This window comes from Saccopteryx bilineata, chromosome 4, assembly GCF_036850765.1.
Source record: "Saccopteryx bilineata isolate mSacBil1 chromosome 4, mSacBil1_pri_phased_curated, whole genome shotgun sequence".
Taxonomy (NCBI): Eukaryota; Metazoa; Chordata; class Mammalia; order Chiroptera; family Emballonuridae; genus Saccopteryx; species Saccopteryx bilineata.
In genome coordinates, this window is record NC_089493.1 from 145,471,928 (window position 1) to 145,494,454 (window position 22,527).

The 22,527-nt window shown below is 39.5% G+C and overlaps 1 protein-coding gene across 1 annotated transcript in view; it reads left to right on the plus strand.

Moving 5' to 3' along the window:
* The window catches only part of VPS41 (VPS41 subunit of HOPS complex), a 281,951-nt gene that overhangs the window by 208,900 nt on the left and 50,524 nt on the right, over positions 1-22,527 (plus strand). Inside the window, exons 23-24 of the mRNA XM_066272129.1 lie at positions 7,477-7,531; positions 18,816-18,956. Coding sequence (XP_066128226.1) covers positions 7,477-7,531; positions 18,816-18,956 — 196 coding nt within the window. The remainder of the gene's footprint in view (positions 1-7,476; positions 7,532-18,815; positions 18,957-22,527) is intronic.

Below are 22,527 nucleotides of genomic sequence, written 5' to 3' on the forward strand. Positions count from 1 at the left end.
TTCAAAAACTTTAGTTCATGAAAAAATATTTTGCCTGCATATTAACTTAATTTAAAGCTTTAACATTTTATATTTGGGCCCGAAGACATTTTCTGAAGAATACATTTGGAAATATGTCATCTTACTCTAAAAATAAAAGCAAATGTTCCCCTCTTTCCTAACTATAGAATCTAGAATTTAGCAAACGTTTTGAACAGCGCCTCTTTGTAGCTGTTTTCTGAGGAGACATTGTTTCCAGGAGGGTGTGGCTGTCTAAGGTCACCTCCGCAGAGGCAGTGCGCCGTGGGTGGTCAGCAGTGCTCAGGCTCCTTCCTGTCCACTTGACGTGGATACAGAGGTGCCACCCAGATGCCCGTGTGCATCTCACACACTTTCAGCCCATCTGGTTTCCATTTCCCACTGTGGTTGTGTTCAACAGGAGGTGCGCTGCTCTGCCCAGACGGCAGCCTCAGAAAACGTGTGGACCAACACATGGTACTTCTAACATACAGAACTCGCTGAGAGATTGTGTAGACCTTTTAGAATTTTTCTCTCTGATCCATTGAGAAGAACCAATTGCATATTAAAAACTCAACACAAGCGTGTTTTAAATAGTTTTACTTATCTCAAGCTTCCACTGAAAGAAAATTTTGAATAAAAGGGGTTAGAGATGGTAGTGGTGGAAACATGGCATTATAAAATAATGAAGTCAATAATCCACATTTTTAGAACTACCAAAATGGGCTTTCCTTTTGTAGGTCATTGAGACTTCTTCATGAGAGATTATTTTTCCATTAGGATCCATTGTGGGAAATTTGTATCTGCAAAAACCATGTCATTATTTTTACTCAGATACCCAAAGCCGTCTGAAAGGAGATATTCTTGACTTTGTAACTTACAAAGGATCTCATTTCTTTTTCCCTAGAAATAAGATCTCTATATACATTTACTCATCTCAGAAACTAACTCCTTTTATGTTTTCTTGTAACATGAAGAAGTTACCAATTCATAAATAGCAAAGTAGGTTTCCCCCCATTCAATGCCTCACAAACACACTAACAGTGAAATGAAGGTCCTAGAGTTCATGTTCACCTGTTTTGTCTAACCAAGACTCAGAAAATTTAGTCGTTTTCTACTGAATATAAAGTTAAGAACTTAAAATTTGTAGTGCCCCTCCCACCAAGAAATCTCTAATACAGAATACTTTATACATTGTTGTTTCATCCATTGATGCTTTAGGTTAGGCAGTACTTCAGATTTAGTTTTTATTTAAAATGAGAACTGTTCAAGGTTCCAGGACATGATTCAGAGCATGACCTGCTGTTGTTGACAGTTCACTTCTGGCAGAATTACAGCTCTGTCTGCCTCATTTCTGGTTGTTTGCCTTTGCTGGGGTTGGGTAATTGTTGACCACTGGTTGAAATCTTAAGAATCCAGGTAAATTTATTTTGAATTGAATGAAATCCCTGAATAGTATTTGGCCAAACACTTGGTGAGTTCCTGATATCACATCAAAAGCCCTTTAGTGTTATCAAAGACTGCAGTTCAGAATTGAAAATCACCAGAATGCTTAAATTCCAAAATTAATCATAAACTCTTATGAAACTGTTTATTCTACAGAAGATACATAGTTAGTAGGAATTTATAACATCTACAGCAATTTTAAAAGGCAATAAAACATTTTTTCTATTGTGCTTTATAATATATGATGTGCTTTCACATATCTTATTTTTATTTAGTCCCTACAAAAGTGCAGGTAGGTGTATAAAGTTATTTTGTACCTGACAAGTTGAGTCTTCAGGGGTTGAAAGAAACAGCCCAAAGGCTAGAGCAGTGGTTCTCAAACTTTTTGAAGTCAGGTATATTTAAAAGCTTACAAACAATTGTAGGTGCACTATATACAAATATCTGAGAAATATGTTATAATAATGAAGTCAGATGTTAAAGAAAAAATATGTAAAATTCAAGCGTGCTTTTATGGTAATTAAACGAAATAAATACGACAAAATTAAATTTATTCTGACATTACAAAACATTTTTATGTTACATTTTTTGTTATGTTTTTAGAATTCATAAATAAGGGTTAAAATTTTAAAAAATGATAAAAAACGTTACCTTTTTATGTATATAGGTACAATCTTAGTAAGATTCAGTAAATTCGGCAGGCCCTGGTGCAAATGTGTTGATTTTTTCATTCTTGTGTTTATGAGAAACATGAGCCTGATGTGTCCTAGTGATTTATTCAATGTTTAGGCATATATTTGAAAGGCAAACTCTCATTTCCTCATCAATATGTTGAAGAATTCCTCTCTTTTTACCCTTAATTGTGTTGAGGGTAGAAAATTCTAATTCACATAAATAGGATGTTGAAAATTGTAGTAAAATGTTCAACGCTTTTTTACATATTGCCATATATTCTTCTTTTATAGAAATCCAAAAGACTTCAAGAGATAATTCCTTAAGTTTAATCATCAATCCAAAACCCCCACCATACATATCATCTTAACTTTACACCAAACAGAGGATAGAAGAAACTTGCCTCCAGTCTTTCTGGGGAACATGGGGGGTAGTGTAAACAATCCAGCACCACAGCTTAACAGCCTTTTGCAACCTAATCAGCAAGTGAGGTGGGGGGTTGGGCAGACTGTCAGTTTACAGCCAATTCCCCACACCTCTGTCCCCCAAAAATCTAAACTCCAAAAACCCTGTTGGTTTTTGGTCCCCAACAGGCACATATTTCTCTGGAATATCATAGGGCACACCTGGAAATCTTCTAGGGCGCACACTTTGAGAACCACTGGGCTAGAGTCTTAAGTCAAAGAACCAAGACTTGGAACCTGATGTCTTAACTTTAGGTCCTGTATTCTTTCCAGTACGGTGAGGAATTATTTTTTAGGTTTAAAAAGTTAATTAAAATAACAACTAAAGTAAAGATACTTCTTAGTATTGCAAGAATCATAAAAGATATCAATTTTTAAACTTTTAAACTGTCCTATAATTTCTAGGGGTGATCATCAGGCACTAGTTTTTATTTGCAAATCTGATTTGCTTATTAGTAGAATAGTTAAAAGCCAGTATCAAGTAAAAAGATTTAGCAAATTTATATCTGAATTTGTGACTTCATATTTAATGGAATTCACAAAATGGCAGTATTTATAAATTTGGAGGAATAAAGCTAGGAAATGCAGTTTGTAGATTTTTAGTAAATAAATTTAATAAAATTTAACAAATTCATGTAGCTCAAGGCTAGGTAGAAATCATAACTTATTTTTGCTCAGTTTCCTGTTAGTTACCCCCAAATTTCTAACTATGTTACTTGCCATTATACTAAGTCAGAAAAAAAATTAAAATACTATTTTTGCATCTTATTTTTAATCAATTTCTGTCATTCATTTCACCTTTTTTTACTATTCTCCTTTTACCTATGTGTCCTATTTGCTTTAAAAAAATCTTAGTTCCCTACTCCTTCCTCTAGAAGAGGGAGCACGATGGCCCAGGAACACTCAGGAACCTGAAATAAAGAAGCTTGCTTTAGGCTTCACTTGTGTCAACAATAGAGAAATTCTCTGTACCAGAAATGATTTTTTTACACTGTATTCAAAATTTCTAGAGATCATTCTAGAGTCTCTGCTTTCTGCTGGATGAGAAAGGAAAATTTAAGGTAGGGTTAGGAACTAGTCAGATATGGAAGACTCAGGTTGTCTCTGAGCTTGGTGTTGCACATCTCGTCACATTGTGGATGATTCTTGGTGTTGCACATCTCGTCACATTGTGGATGATTCTTGGTGTTGCACATCTCCTTACATTGTGGATGATTCTTGGTGTTGCACATCTCGTCACATTGTGGATGATTCTTAGTGTTGCACATCTCCTTACATTGTGGATGATTATGGTGTTGCACATCTCGTCACATTGTGGATGATTCTTGGTGTTGCACATCTCTTTACATTGTGGATGATTCTTGGTGTTGCACATCTCGTCACATTGTGTACGATTCTTGGTGTTGCACATCTCGTCACATTGTGGATGATTCTTGGTGTTGCACATCTTACATTGTGGATGATTCTTGGTGTTGTATATCTCATCACATTGTGTACAATTCTTGGTGTTGTACATCTCATCACATTGTGGATGATTCTTGGTGTTGCACATCTCGTCACATTGTGGATAGTTCTTGGCGTCAGACTTGCCTTAGGTGCTTTCTGTACATGAAGTATCATCTTGATAGGATCCTGAAAGCTTTCAGCAGCACTGTCCTGTAGAATGTTCTCCAATTAAGTATTTGAAATGTGGCTAGTGAGGAACTGGATTTTTAATTTAAATTTAACTCACCTTATGCATCTAGTGGCTGCCATATTGGACAGCTCAGGAGAGCCTTCAGACTGCAGACTTTGTGGTTTGAGACAAGCATGTTCTCAAGCATTTACATTTGCTCAGGGAAAGGGGGGATGGTTCTGTTGGAAATGTCTAGGGGGTACTTCAAAGTGTCAGTAAATTTCCAAGTACATAATTGATGTATGGATACCTTCCAGTAATGCACTAAGCAGCATATTCATCTTCATTTACACTGTCTACCTGTCCAGTTGTCTCCATCACCTGTTCACCTGTGACTGACGCAGACTCACTAATCAGAAACTCCGTCTGCAGTTCTGCCAGCTAGTACAGATGGAGGCACTCAGTTGCCTTCTCAAGAATTTCTTGTTGATATATTTCCAGGTTCTCTGACTTCATATTTTTGCTTTTCCCTTTACTACTTAACCTTCTCACATGTGTATTCTGAACCTGCTCTACTATCATCCCAGATGAATTAAAAGTTGGTTAGAGAGTTCCAGTGTTTAAGATGATGATTTATGGGCATGGCGGTATCGATAGAAGTAAACCATCTTTTTAATCAAAATGAATGAGGATTTTGTAAGTGGTAGTTAAGATTATTAGATTCAGTTATGAGAGATAAAAATTCCAAAATAACAGTGGCTTCAACAGAGTAGCAATTTAATCCTCTGTCAGGTGGAAGTCCTGGTGTTGTCCCTGCTGGTGGTGGCATGCCACAGCATCCAAGACCTGGACTCTTCTCTCTCGTTTCCCCCACCGTACATGACCCAGACCTCATGATGTGGGTTAGTAGCATCCCAAGTTTCCAGGATCAGAGTGGATGAAAGGACTAATAGAAAGCAAGGAATTCAAACATGCTGCTTAAGGAACATTCCCTGAAACATTCATTCTGTTTTATCTTTGAGGACTTCAGTCACATAGGTATCCTTCCACTGCAGACGCTTGAGGATTTTTTTTTTCTTCTAATTCTAGGCAGTTACCCACCTGAAATCGTACAACTATAGAAGAAATGAGTTAGGACAGTGGTCGGCAAACCATGGCTCGCGAGCCACATGCATCTCTTTGGCCCCTTGAGTGTGGCTCTTCCACAAAATACCGTGTGCGGGTGCTACCTCGATAATGTACCTACCTATATAGTCTAAGTTTAAAAAATTTGGCTCTCAAAAGAAATTTCAATCATTGTACTGTTGATATCTGGCTCTGTTGACTAATGAGTTTGCCGACCACTGAGTTAGGATATTGGGGGGGGGAGCACTAGTTATCTCTACCATATAATTTTTAAAGGAATCATGTGAGTAATCAGATTAATAGCATCTTCCCTTCATTATGACCTGCAAATCCTTTCAATTCCTTATTTAAATGATGTGTGTGCTTTAAACACCACCGTAATTCCATTGCCATTCCAGAATAAGGTGTTTGTTTCTTATCCCTTTTCTATGTTTTATTTAGGCTTTTTCCTCCTACTTTGGCCTCTTCTGGTCAGCATTTTTGTCTTCCCTTTTAGTTGTTACTCTCTAGTCAGAAACATAGATTTAACTATATATTTTACACAAAATTTTAAGTCAAAAATCAAAATGTCAAAACTAGCTCCTGCTGTCATTTTCAGAGATGGAACATTGAGCCAAAAGGGCTAATGAACTTGAGCTATTTTTTTAGCTTCTTGGTTCTTATTTTTAAAACATCCATGGCTGGTTGTTTTTAAATGACTACTCTGTGAAACCTAATAACCTTTCTGAACCCTTTTTGCTGCTCATTTAATGAGAAACATTTACCGCACAGGGCTTGCAGTGCACATGGTCCCCGCGACAGAAGTCGGGCTGGCGGGACTGTGGGAATTTGGGTGCAGGCGCAATGAGAGGAAGGCTGGGCTCTGACCTGTGTGGGTCCCAGGAAGGTGTGTTTGAGGGACTTGCCAGGGTAGAGAGTGCAGAGGGCAGCAGCCCTCTAGGCCCAGGGGCAGCAAGAGAGAGATGAGCAGGCTGTGAGGTGTTGCTGCACAGATGGCAGGGCCTCGGGGCCACAGTCAAGATTCGCAACACTCAGTTGGCACAGAGGATCACAGTAGGGAGGGTCCATAGTAGGCGTGTGGGTGAGGTTCCTGGAGGTGCTCTCTCCTCAGACTGTACCCTGTGCTGATCCCACCTCCTTGTGAAGTTCTCTGTGAGTGGGCTGCACCAGAACTCATGTCCGGTATCTGTGCCCCAGCCCTCTACTCGTTCTCCCCTGGGCACGGGATTCTGTGTTGTCACCTGTCACCCCCTGGGCCTGTGCTCCCTGGTGGACTTCTGTGCCTCCACTGCTGCTGAGCCACCCTACTTCCTCTTGTGCTCCTTGTACGTGTCAGCAGCATCGTCTGTATCACTGTCATCTTTGCGTCTCCTCCCAGCTCTGGTGCCCGGTGCAGCGTATAGTAAGCTTGTGACAGGCCGTCCAGCTCAAGTGGTTTGTCATCACGTATTGTTCTTCCACACTCAAGGAAATGCTGTACTGCTCATCTGTAGAGTCCCTCACTTCTCCACTTCATCTCCTCCTCCTTGGTCCTCCTTGGTTGTCAAATGTGTTTTTCTCTCTCACTTTTGACAGATTCTTGAACAAAGTCATCTTAAGCCCATCCTTATTTAGGTAATGACTGTGTACTGAGCTTTGGTGCACTCAGTACTGGGAGCGTGCAACAGTGACCAGCAACCCTTTGAGCAGCTCATTCCAGGGGAGGGGGTCAGCCGGGGAGAGAGGTGCTATGAGAAACCCAGAGCAGTGTAGAGAGTGTGGTGGGAAGGGGCCACACACCTTCCATTCTGCCTTGACTCCCAGAATGCTCTGAGTCGTCTCAAATCCAGGGCTGAGCAAAAGCAGGGTTATAGTTGTAATAAATAATACAGTAATTAGCAAACAGGAATGAATTGTTTTGATTACTCACTTCTGTAAACCTACTTCAGTCCACCCCTGTGTGTATCAGTTATATTGTACAGGGACCAGCAGCTCCCTGACAGATGAATAGGCACAGCCACCAGCAAAGCCTAAGATTTGTGTTTCTGTTTGTTTGCTTTTGTTTTTTAACATGAGGCAATGGGAAAACTAGTTCAGCTTGTGTGTTTAAGTTAACTATTAATATTTGATATTGTCTGGTAACCTATAGTAACATTTTTTCCCCTGCTTTACTTGAAGGCTCTTGAGATCTGTCAACAGAGAAACTTTGTAGAAGAGACCGTTTATCTTCTGAGTAAGTCGTTTTTAGTCCCCATAAACTAAGAAATGGGTTGACAACACGATATAACTTGTTTAAGAACTGACAAAAGTTTTAGACCAAATGAACACGAGGTTAAAATTTATTTTACATAAGAATTTAATGCATGGAGCCTGACCAGGCGGTGGCACAGTGGATAGCGCATCGGAGTGGGATGTGGAGGACCCAGGTTTGAGACCCCACGGTCGCCAGCTTGAGCACAGGTTCATCTGGTTTGAGCAAGGCTCACCAGCTTGAGCCCAAGGTCGCTTGCTTGAGCAAGGGGTTACTCGGTCTGCTGTAGCCCCCTGGTCAAGGCACGTATGAGAAATCAATCAATGAACAACTAAGGAGCCATAGTGAAGAATTGATGTTTCTCATCTCTCTCCCTTCCTGTCTGTCTGTCCCTATTTGTCCGTCTCTCTGACTCTCTCTCTCTCTCCCACAAGAAAAAAAAAATTTAATGCATGGAAAAGGAGACTTCACAGCTCACTAGAGAAGGAAGTTATTCAATAAATGCTGCTGAGGTAATAATATTCTAGTATTGTGTAAGAAACAAATACATGAGCTTATATTACCACCATTTTGATATATAATAATGTTTGTTTTCAAAACTTGAACCCTGCCCTGGCCAGTTGGCTCAGTGGTAGAGTGTCGGCCTGGTGTGCAGAAGTCCCGGGTTCGATTTCCGGCCAGGGCACACAAGAGAAGCACCCATCTGCTTCTCCACCCCTCCCCCTCTCCTTCCTCTCTGTCTCTCTCTTCCCTTCCCGCAGCCGAGGCTCCACTGGAGCAAAGTTGGCCCGGGCGCTGGGGATGGCTCCTTGGCCTCTGCCCCAGGTGCTAGAGTGGCTCTGGTCGCAACAGAGCGACGCCCCGGAGGGGCAGAGCATCACCCCCTGGTGGGCAGAGTGTCGCCCCCTGGTGGGCGTGCCGGGTGGATCCCGGTCAGGCACATGCAGGAGTCTGTCTGACTGTCTCTCCCCATTTCCAGCTTCAGAAAAATCAAGAAAAAAAAACACAAAAAACTTGAACCCTAAATAATGGAGGGAGTTTTGGAAGAGAGGAAAACCTTAATATGATCTAGCTGTCAGTTGTCCCCAGACCTCTGGTTCCTACTTTCACATGCATCATAGTCTTTGTACGATGTATCATACATATCAAGACGCAGAATTAAGTATTTTTTCACATTCCTCCAAAATGAACCACTTGCATAAAATCAATGAAGATTTATGAAAATTGCCTAGGGAAGCTCTGTGCAGATATTTGGAGCTTAAACAGAGTTCTTATTAGATGTTTCTCCAGTGTGACTTCTCTTCCCTACATCAGTAGGGTTTTTCTAATTCACACCCTCCCTCATACAGCACTTGGCCTCATTGGCTCCTTTGGCCTCTGTAATGAAAAATTGTTTAAATCTTCTGTTCCAGTTAATGGGAATGCATGTTAATGGGTGCTCTGTAACAAACCTAGAGCTCTTCTTCAGTTATAGGGCCTGCCTTCCTTAGCAGGAAGTAGTTGGGGAAAATGTTTTGTTACTTACATTCTTAGGGTTCTAATTGCAATCTCAGGTAGCTCATCAGTTTACCTCTTCCAAACAGAGTGCCTCCCAAGAAATACTCTAGTAAATGTTTGTCGTGATGTCATATTGTCTTAGAAGCACTAGAGAACTTATAAGGGAAACAGTATATTTTTTGTTATAAAAACTAAAAATCATATACACATTTTGAAATAACAAGTTTTTAAGACAGACTGTGGGAATAATATCTGTAGGAAAAGTAAAATGCTATAGAAGATAAAACAAACAGAATATAATTTTGTTCACAGGCCAGCTGTTATCATTTGATAATGGCTGCTCAGAGTGGGAAGGACTCGAGAGCTGTTACTGGTCCCTGCCACAGGCCAGGGCCCGGGGAGAAGGGTGATAGCCCACAGTCAAGCTGCTGTCCTTGCTCTGAGTAAAGCTTTCTACATGTGCTAAAAACTCATGGAAATTAATAACAATTATTAAAATGCTGATAAATCAGTGAGCCAATGAGGCCAAATGCTGTATGAGGGAGGGTGTGAATTAGAAAAACCCTACTAATGTAGGGAAGAGAAGTGACACTGGAGAAACATCTAATAAGAACTCTGTTTAAGCTCCAAATATCTGCACAGAGCTTCCCTAGGCAATCTTCATAAATCTTCATTGATTTTATGCAAGTGGTTCATTTTGGAGGAATGTGAAAAAATACTTAATTCTGCATCTTGGTATGTATGATACATCATACAAAGACTATGATACATGTGAAAGTAGGAACCAGAGGTCCAGTGAGTAAAGTGTGTAAAGATAATTATTCAAATGGAAGCATAGCTGGCAGATACTTGATCGCATGAGGGTTACTGAACGGCTCCCCTGCACTTGGAGGAGAAGGAAGATGAAGCGGCCCTCTCACATGGGAGGTTGAGTTACATACAGTGTATCTGAGAGCAACATGCAGAGCTGCCTGAAGAGCAGGGTGACTCCAAGGCCTTGATTTATTTGTTTGCCTGGAGTTTTGTTTATATTCTTAAATGAATTTATTGGGGTGACATTGGTTAATAAAATATAAGTTTTAGATGCACCGTCATATAACACATCATCAGTACATTGTACTGTGTGTTCACCACCCCAAGTCAGGTCTCCTTCCAGCACCATTTGGGCCCCTCTACCCTCATCTCCCTCCTCCAGCCTCACCATACTGTTGTCTGTGTCTGAGACTGTTTGTTTAGTTGATTTTTTACTTAATCCCTTCACCTTTATTCACCCACCCCTTTAAAAGTCTTAATTGTGGACAAGGCTAGCAGCCATCCCTCAAACGAGCTCCTCCTGCAAAGTCAGGGCAAAAGCCAGGAAACAGGCGGAGATCCGCAGCTGAGCAAAGGTGCTCACCAGTGCCCTCAGGACCGAGCATAACGTCACGCACGGGGGCGGGGCAAATGCCAAGGCCAACGCTTGTACACCCGAGCGCGTGATCACAGCCACTCTCGCAAAGAGAAAATGCGGAGGCAGAGAAATACAACACAAATAAATCAAGAGAAATCCCCAGAAAAGGACCTAAGTGAATCAGATATAACCAAATTACCAGATGCACAGTTTAAAATAACGATTGTTAGGATGCTCAAAGATATTAGAACAACCATTGATGGCCATTACGAAAACCTAAATAAAGAGATAACAAATATAAAAAAGGACATTGAAATAATAAAAAATAATCAGAAATGACAAATACAATATCTGAAATAAAGAATACAATGGAAGTAATTAAAAGCAGGATGGATGAAGCAGAGAATCGAATCAGTGAGTTAGAGTACACAATAAATAAAGGCACGGAAGCAGAGCAGAAAAAAGAAAAGAGACTCAAAAAGTCTGAGGAAACTCTAAGAGAGCTCTGTGACAACATGAAGAGAAATAACATCTGCATCATAGGGGTTCCTGAAGAAGAAGAGAAAGAACAAGGGATAGAGACTTTGTTCAAACATATCATAGCGGAAAACTTCCCCCAATTAAGGCAGGAAAACATTTCACATGTTCAGGAAGCACAGAGAACTCCATTAAGGAGAAACCCAAAGAAACCAACACCAAGACACATCATAATTAAAATACCAAAGCTAAATGATAAAGAGAAAATATTAAAAGCTGCTAGAGAAAAAAAGACTATCACCTACAAAGGAGCCCCCATAAGGATGACTTCTGACTTCTCAACAGAAACACTTGAGGCCAGAAGGGAATGGCAAGAAATATTCAAAGTAATGCAGAATAAGAACCTACAACCAAGACTACTTTATCCAGCAAGGCTATCGTTTAAAATTGAAGGAGAAATAAAAAGCTTTACAGACAAAAAAAACCTCAAGGAATTCACTGCAACTAAACCAAGGCTGCAAGAAATGCTAAGGGACCTGTTGTAAACAGATCAAAGGAAAAAAAGAATATAGAAAAAGAGGAAAACAGTTTTAAAGAAAAAAATGGCAATAAACAATTACATATCAGTAATAACCTTAAATGTTAATGGATTAAATGATCCGATCAAGAGACATAGGGTAGCTGCATGGATAAGAAAACAGGACCCATACGTATGCTGTCTACAGGAGACACACCTTAAATCAAAAGATGAACACAGACTGAAGATAAAAGGATGGAAAAAAATATTTCACGCAAATGGAAATAAAAAAAAAGCTGGGGTAGCAATACTTATATCAGACAAAATGGGCTTTAAAACAAAGACCATAGTTAGAGATAAAGAAGGTCACTACATAATGATAAAGGGAGAAATCCAAAAGCAAGATATAACCATTATAAATATCTACGCACCTAATATAGGAGCACCTAAATATATAAAGCAGACTTTGATGGACTTAAAGGGCGAGATCAACAGCAATACTATTATAGTAGGGGATTTCAATACCCCATTAACATCATTAGATCCTCAAGAAAGAAAATTAACAAAGAAACAGCAGACTTAAAGGACATATTAGATCAACTCGATATAATAGATATCTTCAGAACCTTTCACTGTAAAACAGCAGAATATACATTCTTTTCAAGCGCTCATGGTACATTCTCTAGAATAGACCACATGTTAGGGCACAAAAGTGGTCTCAACAAATTTAAGAAGATTGAAATCATATCGAGCACATTCTCTGATCACAATGGCATTAAACTAGAAATCAACCACAATAGGAAAATTGAAAACCATTCAAACACTTGGAAACTAAATAGCATGTTATTAAATAACGAATGGATTAACAGTGAGATCAAAGAATAAATTTTAAAATTCCTAGAAACAAACAATAATGAGCATACATCAACTCAAAATTTATGGGACACAGCAAAAGCAACTCTGAGAGGGAAGTTTATAGCATTTCAGGAATACCTCAAGAAGCTAGAAAAAGCTCAAATAAACAACTTAACCCTGCATCTAAAAGAACTAGAAAAAGAACAGCAAGTAAAGCCCAGAGCTAGTAGAAGGAAGGAAATAATAAAGATCAGAGCAGAAATAAATGACATAGAGGCTAAAGAAACAATACAGAGGATCAATGAAACCAGGAGCTGGTTCTTTGAAAAGATAAACAAGATCGATGAACCTTTAACGAGACTCACCAAGAAAAAAAGAGAGAGGACTCAAATAAATAAAATTAGAAATGAGAGTGGAGAAATAACAACTGACACAACAGAAATACAAAATATTGTAAGAAAATACTATGAAGAACTGTACGCCAAAAAACTAGACAACCTAGATGAAATGGACAAATTCCTTGAAACATATAGTCTTCCAAAAATTAATCTGGAAGAATCAGAAAACCTAAACAGACCAATTACAACAAATGAGATTGAAACATCTATCAAAAAACTCCCAAAAAAGAAAAGTCCTGGGCCTGATGGCTTCACAAGTGAATTCTACCAAATATTCAAAGAAGAACTAACTCCTATCCTTCTCAAGCTATTTCAAAAGATTCAAGAGGAAGGAAGAATTCCAAACTCCTTTTATGAGGCGAGTATAATTCTGATTCCAAAACCAGGCAAAGACAACACTAAAAAAGAAAATTATAGGCCAATATCCCTGAAGAACTTAGATGCAAAAATCCTCAACAAAATATTAGCAAACCGGATCCAGCAATATATGAAAAAAATCATACACCATGATCAAGTGCAATTTATTCTGGGGAGGCAAGGCTGGTACAGTATTCGCAAATCAATCAATGTGATTCATCACATAAACAAAAGAAAGGAGAAAAACCACATGATAATTTCAATAGATGCAGAAAAAGCATTTGATAAAGTCCAGCACCCATTCATGATTAAAACTCTCAGCAAAGTGGGAATACAGGGAACATACCTCAACATGATAAAGGCCATCTATGACAAACCCACAGCAAACATCATACTCAATGGGCAAAAATTAAAAGCAATCCCCTTAAGATCAGGAACAAGGCAGGGGTGCCCCCTTTCACCACTCTTATTCAACATTGTTCTGGAAGTCCTAGCCACAGCAATCAAACAAGAAAAAGAAATAAAAGGCATACAAATTTGAAAAGAAGTAAAACTATCATTATTTGCAGATGATATGATATTGTATATAGAAAACCCTGAAATCTGAGTCAAAAAAGCTACTAGACCTGATAAATGAATTCGGCAAGGTGGCTGGATATAAAATCAATAGTCAGAAATCAGAGGCATTTTTATACACTAATAATGAACTGTCAGAAAGAGAAATCAAGGAATCAATCCCCTTTACCATTGCAACCAAAAAAATAAAGTACCTAGGAATAAATCTAACCAAGGAGATTGAAGACTTGTACTCGGAAAATTATAAAACATTGATAAAAGAAATCAGGAAAGATACGAATAAGTGGAGGCATATACCGTGCTCATGGTTAGGAAGAATAAATATCATTAAAATGTCTATATTACCCAAAGCAATTTATAAATTCAATGCAATACCGATTAAAATACCGATGACTTACTTCAAAGATATAGAACACATATTCCAAAAATTTATATGGATCCAAAAGAGAACACGAATAGCCTCAGCAATCTTGAAAAGGAAGAATAAAGCGGGAGGTATCACACTTCCGGATATCAAGTTATAAGGCCATTGTACTCAAAACAGCACGGTACTGGCATAAGAACAGGCACATAGATTAATGGAACAGAACAGAGAACCCAGAAATAAACCCACAGCTCTATGAACAACTGATATTTGACAAAGAAGGTAAGGAAATACAATGGAGTAAAGACAGCCTCTTCAACAAATGGTGTTGGGAAAATTGGACAGCTACCTGCAAAAAAACGAAACTAGACCACCAACTTACACCACTCACAAAAATAAACTCAAAATGGATAAAAGACTTAAATGTAAGGAGTGAAACCATAAGCATCTTAGAAGAGAACATAGGCAGTAAGCTCTCTGACATCTCTCGCAGCAATATATTTGCTGATTTGTTTCCACAAACAAGTGAAATAAAAGACAAGATAAACAAATGGGACTTTATCAAACTAAAATGCTTCTGCACAGCTAAAGAGAATAAGAACAGAATAAAAAGACAAACTACACATGGGAGAATATATTTGACATTGCGTCTGATAAGGGGTTAATAAGCAAAATTTATAAAGAACTTGTAAAACTTAATACCAGAAAGACAAACAATCCAATCCAAAAATGGGCAAAAGAAATGAATAAGACACTTCTCCAAAGAGGACTCACAGATGGCCAATAGGCATATGAAAAAATGTTCAACTTCACTAATGATTAGAGAAATGCAAATTAAAACCACAATGAGATATCACCTCACACCAGTCTGAATGGCGCTCATCAATAAAACAACACAGAATAAGTGCCGGCGAGGGTGTGGAGAAAAGGGAATCCTCCTGCACTGCTGGTAGGAATGCAGACTGGTGCAGCCACTGTGGAAAACAGTATGGAGATTCCAAAAGAAAATAAAAATCAAACTGCCTTTTGGCCCAGCTATACCACTGTTAGGAATATACCCCAAGAACACCATAGCACTGTTTGAAAAGAAGAAATGCACCCCCATGTTTATGGCAACATTGTTCACAATAGCAAAGATCTGGAAACAGCCCAAGTGTCCATCAGAGGACGAGTGGATTAAAAAGCTTTGGTATATATATACTATGGAATACTACTCAGCCATAAGAAATGATGACATAGGATCTTTTACAACAACATGGATGGACCTTGATAACATTATACTGAGCGAAAGAAGTAAATCAGAAAAAACTAAGAACTATAGAATTCCATACATAGGTGGGACATAAAGATGAGACTCAGAGACATGAACAACAGTGTTGGGGTTACAGGGTGGGGGGAGGAGAGGGAGGGGGTTGGGGGAGGGGAGAGGCACAAAGATCATGGCTTTTCAGCATTTGCCATATTCCCCCTTTAATCTATAGACAGACAGCAAATGTTTACTTACGGTGTTTCCACTATAAAGACTGCTGTCTTAGGGACAAATGCTGATGAACTATTTCAGCAGTTCCTCCTTCTTCAAAGACTTATATGTTAACATAGAGCTCCATGTTTCATAGGACATACTCAAGCTCACTTCATGCTCCCTGGAGCTTTAGCACAGGGAATGCCCTTTTTTCTTCTTCTCTTTTTTCTTTTTTTTTTTATTGTTGCATTTTTATTTATTTACTTTTTGTATTTTTCTGAAGATGGAAATGGGGAGGCAGTCAGACAGACTCCCGCATGTGTCTGCCTGGGATCCACCTGGCATGCCTACCAGGGGGGAATGCTCTGCCCATCTGGGGTGTTGCTCTGTTGCAACCAGAGCCATTCTAGCGACTGAGGCAGAGGCCATGGGGCCATCCTTAGTGCCCGGGGTGGCTTTGCTCCGGTGGAGCCTTGGCTGTGGGAGGGGAAGAGAGAGACAGAGAGGAAGGAGAGGGGGAGGGGTGGAGAAGTAGATGGGCGCTTCTTCTGTGTGCTCGGACTGGGAATCGAACCCGGGAATCCTGCACACCAGGCCAAGGCTGTACCACTGAGCCAACTGGCCAGGGTCTAGGAATGCCCTTGTTGATCAAGCTACCCAAAAGAAAATTATATAGAGCAACCATGACAGACCGAGCAAGTCAGTCTCATACTATTCATCACCAGAACGCTGCAGCCTGTGTAAACAGTTTCAATTTTCTCGGGAAGCAGCACGGCAGATTGGGAAATCCTGTCCAAGGGGTCCTATGCTGCCCCTTCACTTAAAGTTAACCCTCAAGGATCCCTACCAGGACAACTTTGGCAGATGGATGTTACTCATATACCTTCATTTGGCAAACAGTCGTATGTCCACATTACAGTGGATACATATTCCGGATCTATAGTAACCTCTGTCAGAACAGGAGAGGTTGCTAAGCATGTTATAGCTCATTGTCTGTATGCATTGTTCTATTATTGGATTTCCTGAACTGGCTAAACTGAAAATGCTCCTGCATATGGAGCAAAAGCATTCATTGTATTTTGTCATGCTTACAATCTTTAAAGTTAAGCTATTATTAAAGTGTACTTAGCAAACAGTTTAAGGTCAATTAAAAAAAAATTTTTTTAAAGGGGGTAGTCATATCTTGGAACTCCTACGGGTCTACCATATGATACGTTTTACTTAAAAAAAAATTTACATTTCTTTTGAGTGCTGATGAACAGGAGACACCAAATGTTTTTCGCCTGCAAACTACTACCTTCTTTATTAGATCCAGCTAATAACAGTTTTGTCTTTTTCCAAATAGCTCCAGATATATGGAAAAGATTTATATTGGCAGATGGGGATCCTCAAACCCCTCAGTGAGATCTTCTGAGCATGGCTTTTAAGATACCTAGAGGCAGAAAAAGCCCAATAGAGATCAGGGGAAGTACCAGCTTTTAGGATACACCCTTAAAGGCTCCAACGCCCCAAGGGGTCTCATAGGATGCCATCTGGGTCCTGCTTCAATAGTGGAAAGGAAGGTCATTGAGCTAAAGCCTGCCAGGCTTACATGCCTCTGCTGTGAGGAAACAGGGACACTGGAAGGTAGGCTTCCCCCTCGCTCCTCTAAGGGAGGGTTCAGTCTCTTCCAGCCCTGCTCCAGCCACCTATGACTTAACCTTGCCCAGAAAGCTGGGGTTTGCCACTGAAGGCTGAAGGTGCCCAGGGCCATCGGCCCCATCTACAACACTGTGGACAAGCCTAGGGTATTTCTTCCAAGAAGCAGGTAAACTGATCTCATTTGCACAAGGGCCACTTAACTATGTCTTGCCTGAATAGTCAGGTTTTTTATTCTTCCCTCGAAGATCTCTGTTGTGGGTGTTGATAGTCCTATTTTCTGCTGCTTTGCTTAATATATAGTGTTTCCTTTATCCCTCCTACCTCAATGCCCCACTCATATTTCAGGCTGGGACCTACTCCTAATTGAGAGTTCTCTTTCCCCCTTTTGCCAACTGCTATTATGAATCTACCTTTGCCACCCAGCTTAGTGTATCCCAAGGTTCTCTTTACCATGCCACAGTCACAGAGCTCCAGGGAAAAGCAACCTGGTCTCATCTCTCCAGGCAGAGGAGAACAGAAGCTCCATATCCATGCATGCTGCACATGGCTTTTCCAGTCTACCTGAATCAGTACCAGCTAGAAGCAGCAGTCATTGGGACTTGGACATGAGCTGCAAAGTATAGAATGGTGACAACTCCAGTGCCATGCGGACTTTTCCTGGATGTGGACTTTTCCTGGACTCCTGCTCCCTGTGACAGATCCTAACAGACTGAACTGTGGTTGGGTTGCATTTTTCAGGGATTTGGCATGGTGATGGGGCCAACTTGGACTTGGTGAACATGTTAAGGACACTACTCTTTTATGGATTCTTGCTGTATGGGCCAAGAGTTTGCTTAAAGGCTTTTAATCACTGTAAAAAATATAGAAGACTGGATAAAGATGATGGGGCACATATACACCATGGTATACTATTCAGCTAGAAGAAATGATGACATCGGATCACTTACAGCAGAAGGGTGGAATCTTGATATCATTATGTGGAGTGAAATAAACGAATCAGAAAAAAACAAGAACTGCAGGATTCTATACATTGGTGGGACATAAAAACAAGACTAAGAGACATGGACCATGGACAGGAGTGTGGTGGTTACGGGGGGTGGGGGGAGGGAAAGAGGGGGAGGGGTACAAAGAAAACTGGATAGAGGGTGACGGAGGACGATCTCTCTTTGGGTGATGGGTATGCAACAGAACTAAATGACAAGATAACCTGGAAATGTTTTCTTTGAATATATGTACCCTGATTTATTGATGTCACCCCATTAAAATAAATTTTTTTTAAAAAATGAAAAGATCAGCATAATAAAGAAAATTTATAAGTTTAAAAAAAAAGTCTTAATTGTATCTGGTAGTGGAGGCAATCAAAAGAAATACAAGCCTGTGAGAAGGAAGTCAGCATTTGACAGAGGTGGGTGTGGAATCCACATCTGCCATTTAGTAGCAAGTTACTAACATTTCCATGTCTTTGTTTATAAAATGGAAATATTAGCCTAACCTATCTCATGGGGTTTTAGTGATGATGAAGTGTCATTCATGTGAAACACTTAATGCATTCTCAGCACACAGAAAACACCTGGTAAATAGACATTTATTTTATCATGCTAAGCTAGTATCACATAAGGAAATAGGCTTTTTCTTTGCTTTCAAACTATATAAACAAGTTAGGAGATATGCTGTTTTGTAACAATGCTTTGTTAAAATGTCCTCAATGCAGTGTTTCTCACATCTTTACTAGGCCGAATGGGCAATAGCCGGAGTGCCCTGAAGATGATCATGGAGGAATTACATGATGTTGATAAAGCAATTGAGTTCGCCAAGGAGCAGGACGATGGAGAGCTCTGGGAAGACCTGATTCTGTATTCCATCGACAAGCCACGTGAGCACAAAAGCCGTCTGGGTTCCTACAGACGTCTAGATCTCTATCTATCCCTATCTCTATCTCTATCTCTATATCTGTGTCTGTATCTATATAGTTGTCTGCCACGTCCAGCCCAGCAGTAGGTGTGCATGAAAGGAAGGCGCTGCAGGACTTAAGAAAAACACACAAGACACAACATAGAGAAAAGATGAGTACAGGGGACTCCCAGCCTTAAGGACTGGAGCCAGATCTCTGCAGCCTCATCATATTTTTTGGTGTCTTTGTTCATCAAGCAAATTAGCAGAGTCTGGGTCAGATTAGCCTAGAGTGGATTCAGGTGCAGAGAAAGATGATCAACTATACCTTCCAGGTATGTAGGGAAAAGGCTATGGGGATCAGCTGTTTCCTGTAAACAGTCTTATCAGTGCTTGCCTGGCAGCGTTCTGCCCCTGCAACACTTGGCGTTTTCCAAAGTCTGCACCAAACACTTGTCTCAGGACAACAGTCTGATTCCCGGCCATTTCCCTACAGTTGTCTCTCGGCATATTGCAGTTCACTTTTCATGGTCTCACTATATCGTGGATTTTTAAATTGTATATATCTAATTTTGTATTGTGGATTTTTTATTATATCGTGGGATTTTATGGTATATAGGTATTTTTATATATTTATTATTTTAATTATTTTTGTGGTAAAATAACCATTTTCTACCCTAAAAATTTGAAAACAATATAAAAAATATTAACTAAAACATATTAAAGGACTATTACTGTGTATTCACTGGTGAATACTCATAGTATTTTATATGTTGTTAAAATTACATAGGCTTAGGAGTGTAGAAAGTGTTTAAAGAGCATCGGCAGTGTTTATAAGAGCATGGGAAAGGTTAATAACTGTGTGGGAAAGGTTTATAAAGTCTTAAAATATATATAAATAGTAAAATAAATAAAGGGTTGCTCCTTCGTGGATTTTTTCCTATTGCAGGGGGTTTTGGAACCTAACCCCCGTGATAGACCAGGGACCACTGTATATAGCTTTGTTGCATGATATCCTTAAAATTAATGCTCACCTCAAAATATACTCATTTTTAAGATTTTTGTAAAATATTACCAAACTGCCCCCCAAAAAGACTTTATTAATTTATACTCTTCCCAGCAATGTGTTTTCTCTCAATATAGCCATTTATGTTGAGAAAGAATTATTTCAGGACACAGTGAATTAAAAATGTGGTCAAGCATCTATAATAAAAACAGGCCAGGCACATTGTAATGGTCTCCAATAATACTCTTGTGCAGGGAGGCCTGGGGCCTCATCGCTCTGTGTTGCCTGAATGTGTTAAAAAACAGATGGTTAACCTGATAATAGGAACCTGTCCCCATGAAGCATACTTTCACCCGTGCACCAGTGATACATTTCTTGGCCCTCTGCTTGACCATGTGCCCTGGGTCTTCCATTTTGAAAAGTAACAGAAGCCACCAGCTGTCAGCAGCCCAGGTTCTCTTCTGAAGAAGAGGAAGTGATCCAGAACTAGCAGTAGTAGTGTAAGATTTCTTCCCTTCTCTTTTATTTTTTTGGCAGGAAGGCTTATTTATTTCAAAATTTCTAGTTCTAGAAATTGCTGCTATGATTATCTTTTTAATTAGATGTACAAGAGTATAATGTTAGCATGACAAAGTAGTAGTTTAAGGATCTTAAAGGAGGCAAAGTGCGTTTAATGTAACACATTGTGAACTTGAGTCTGGCCTGGGTTGAATTTGGGATTATAACTTGCTAGCTGTGTGAGCCTGGATGGATTAGCTAACCACCCTGTTTCCCATTTCTTAAAAATGGAGACAACACTCCTACCTTGCAAATATTGGTGAAAAATGTGTGATAGCTGAGCATAGTACATTTTCAATAATACGAGTTGCATCTCGTTAGCATCACAAACTGTATTCTGAAGTAATAGTTTGTTCTTTTAAATTCTTCCAATTTAACTCCTTTATTTCATGAAGAAAGCAAAGGAAGATTAGGTTTTTGTTTTTTTTTTTGTTTTTTTTTAATAAATTTTTATTAATGGTAATGGGATGGACATTAATAAATCAGGGTACATATATTCAAAGAAAACATGTCTAGGTTATTTTGTCATCAAATTATGTTGCAAACCCCTCTCCCAAAGTCAGATTGTCCTCCGTCACCCTCTATCTAGTTCTCTGTGCCCCTCCCCCTCCCCCTAACTCTCTCCCTCCCTCCCTCCCATGTCCTCCCTCCCCCCCCACCCTTGGTAACCACCACACTCTTGTCCATGTCTCTTAGTCTCATTTTTATGTTCCACCAATGTATGGAATCATGTAGTTCTTGTTTTTTTCTGATTTACTTATTTCACTCCTTATAATGTTATCAAGATCCCACCATTTTGCTGTAAATGATCTGATGTCATCATTTCTTATGGCTGAGTAGTATTCCATAGTGTATATGTGCCACATCTTCTTTATCCAGTCTTCTATTGAAGGGCTTTTTGGTTGTTTCCATGTCTTGGCCACTGTGAACAGTGCTGCAATGAACATGGGGCTACATGTGTCTTCACGTATCAATGTTTCTGAGGTTTTGGGGTATATACCCAGTAGAGGGATTGCTGGGTCATAAGGTAGTTCTATTTGCAGTTTTTTGAGGAACCACCATACTTTCCTCCATAATGGTTGTACTACTTTACAGTCCCACCAACAGTGAATGAGGGTTCCTTTTTCTCCACAGCCTCTCCAACATTTGCTATTACCCGTCTTGTTGATAATAGCTAATCTAACAGGAGTGAGGTGGTATCTCATTGTAGTTTTGATTTGCATTTCTCTAATAACTAATGAAGCTGAGCATCTTTTCATATATCTGTTGGCCATTTGTATCTCTTCCTGGGAGAAGTGTCTGTTCATGTCCTCTTCCCATTTTTTTATTGGATTGTTTGTTTGTTTGTTGTTGAGTTTTATGAGTTCTTTGTAAATTTTGGATATTAGGCCCTTATCTGAGCTGTCGTTTGAAAATATCAGTTCCCATATAGTTGGCTGTCTGTTTATTTTGATATCAGTTTCTCTTGCTGAGCAAAAACTTTTAATTCTGATGTAGTCCCATTCATTTATCTTTGCCTTCACTTCTCTTGCCATTGGAGTCAAGTTCATAAAATGTTCTTTAAAACCCAGGTCCATGATTTTAGTACCTATGTCTTCTTCTATGTACTTTATTGTTTCAGGTCTTATATTTAGGTCTTTGATCCATTTTGAATTAATTTTAGTACACGGGGACAGGCTGTAGTCGAGTTTCATTCTTTTGCATGTGGCTTTCCAGTTTTCCCAACACCATTTGTTGAAGAGGCTTTCTTTTCTCCATTGTGTGTTGTTGGCCCCTTTATCAAAGATTATTTGACCATATATATGTGGTTTTATTTCTGGGCTTTCTATTCTGTTCCATTGGTCTGAGTGTCTATTTTTTTGCCAATACCATGCTGTTTTGATTATCGTGGCCCTATAATATAGTTTAAAGTCAGGTATTGTAATGCCCCCAGCTTCATTCTTTTTCCTTAGGATTGTTTTGGCTATTCGGGGTTTTTTATAGTTCCATA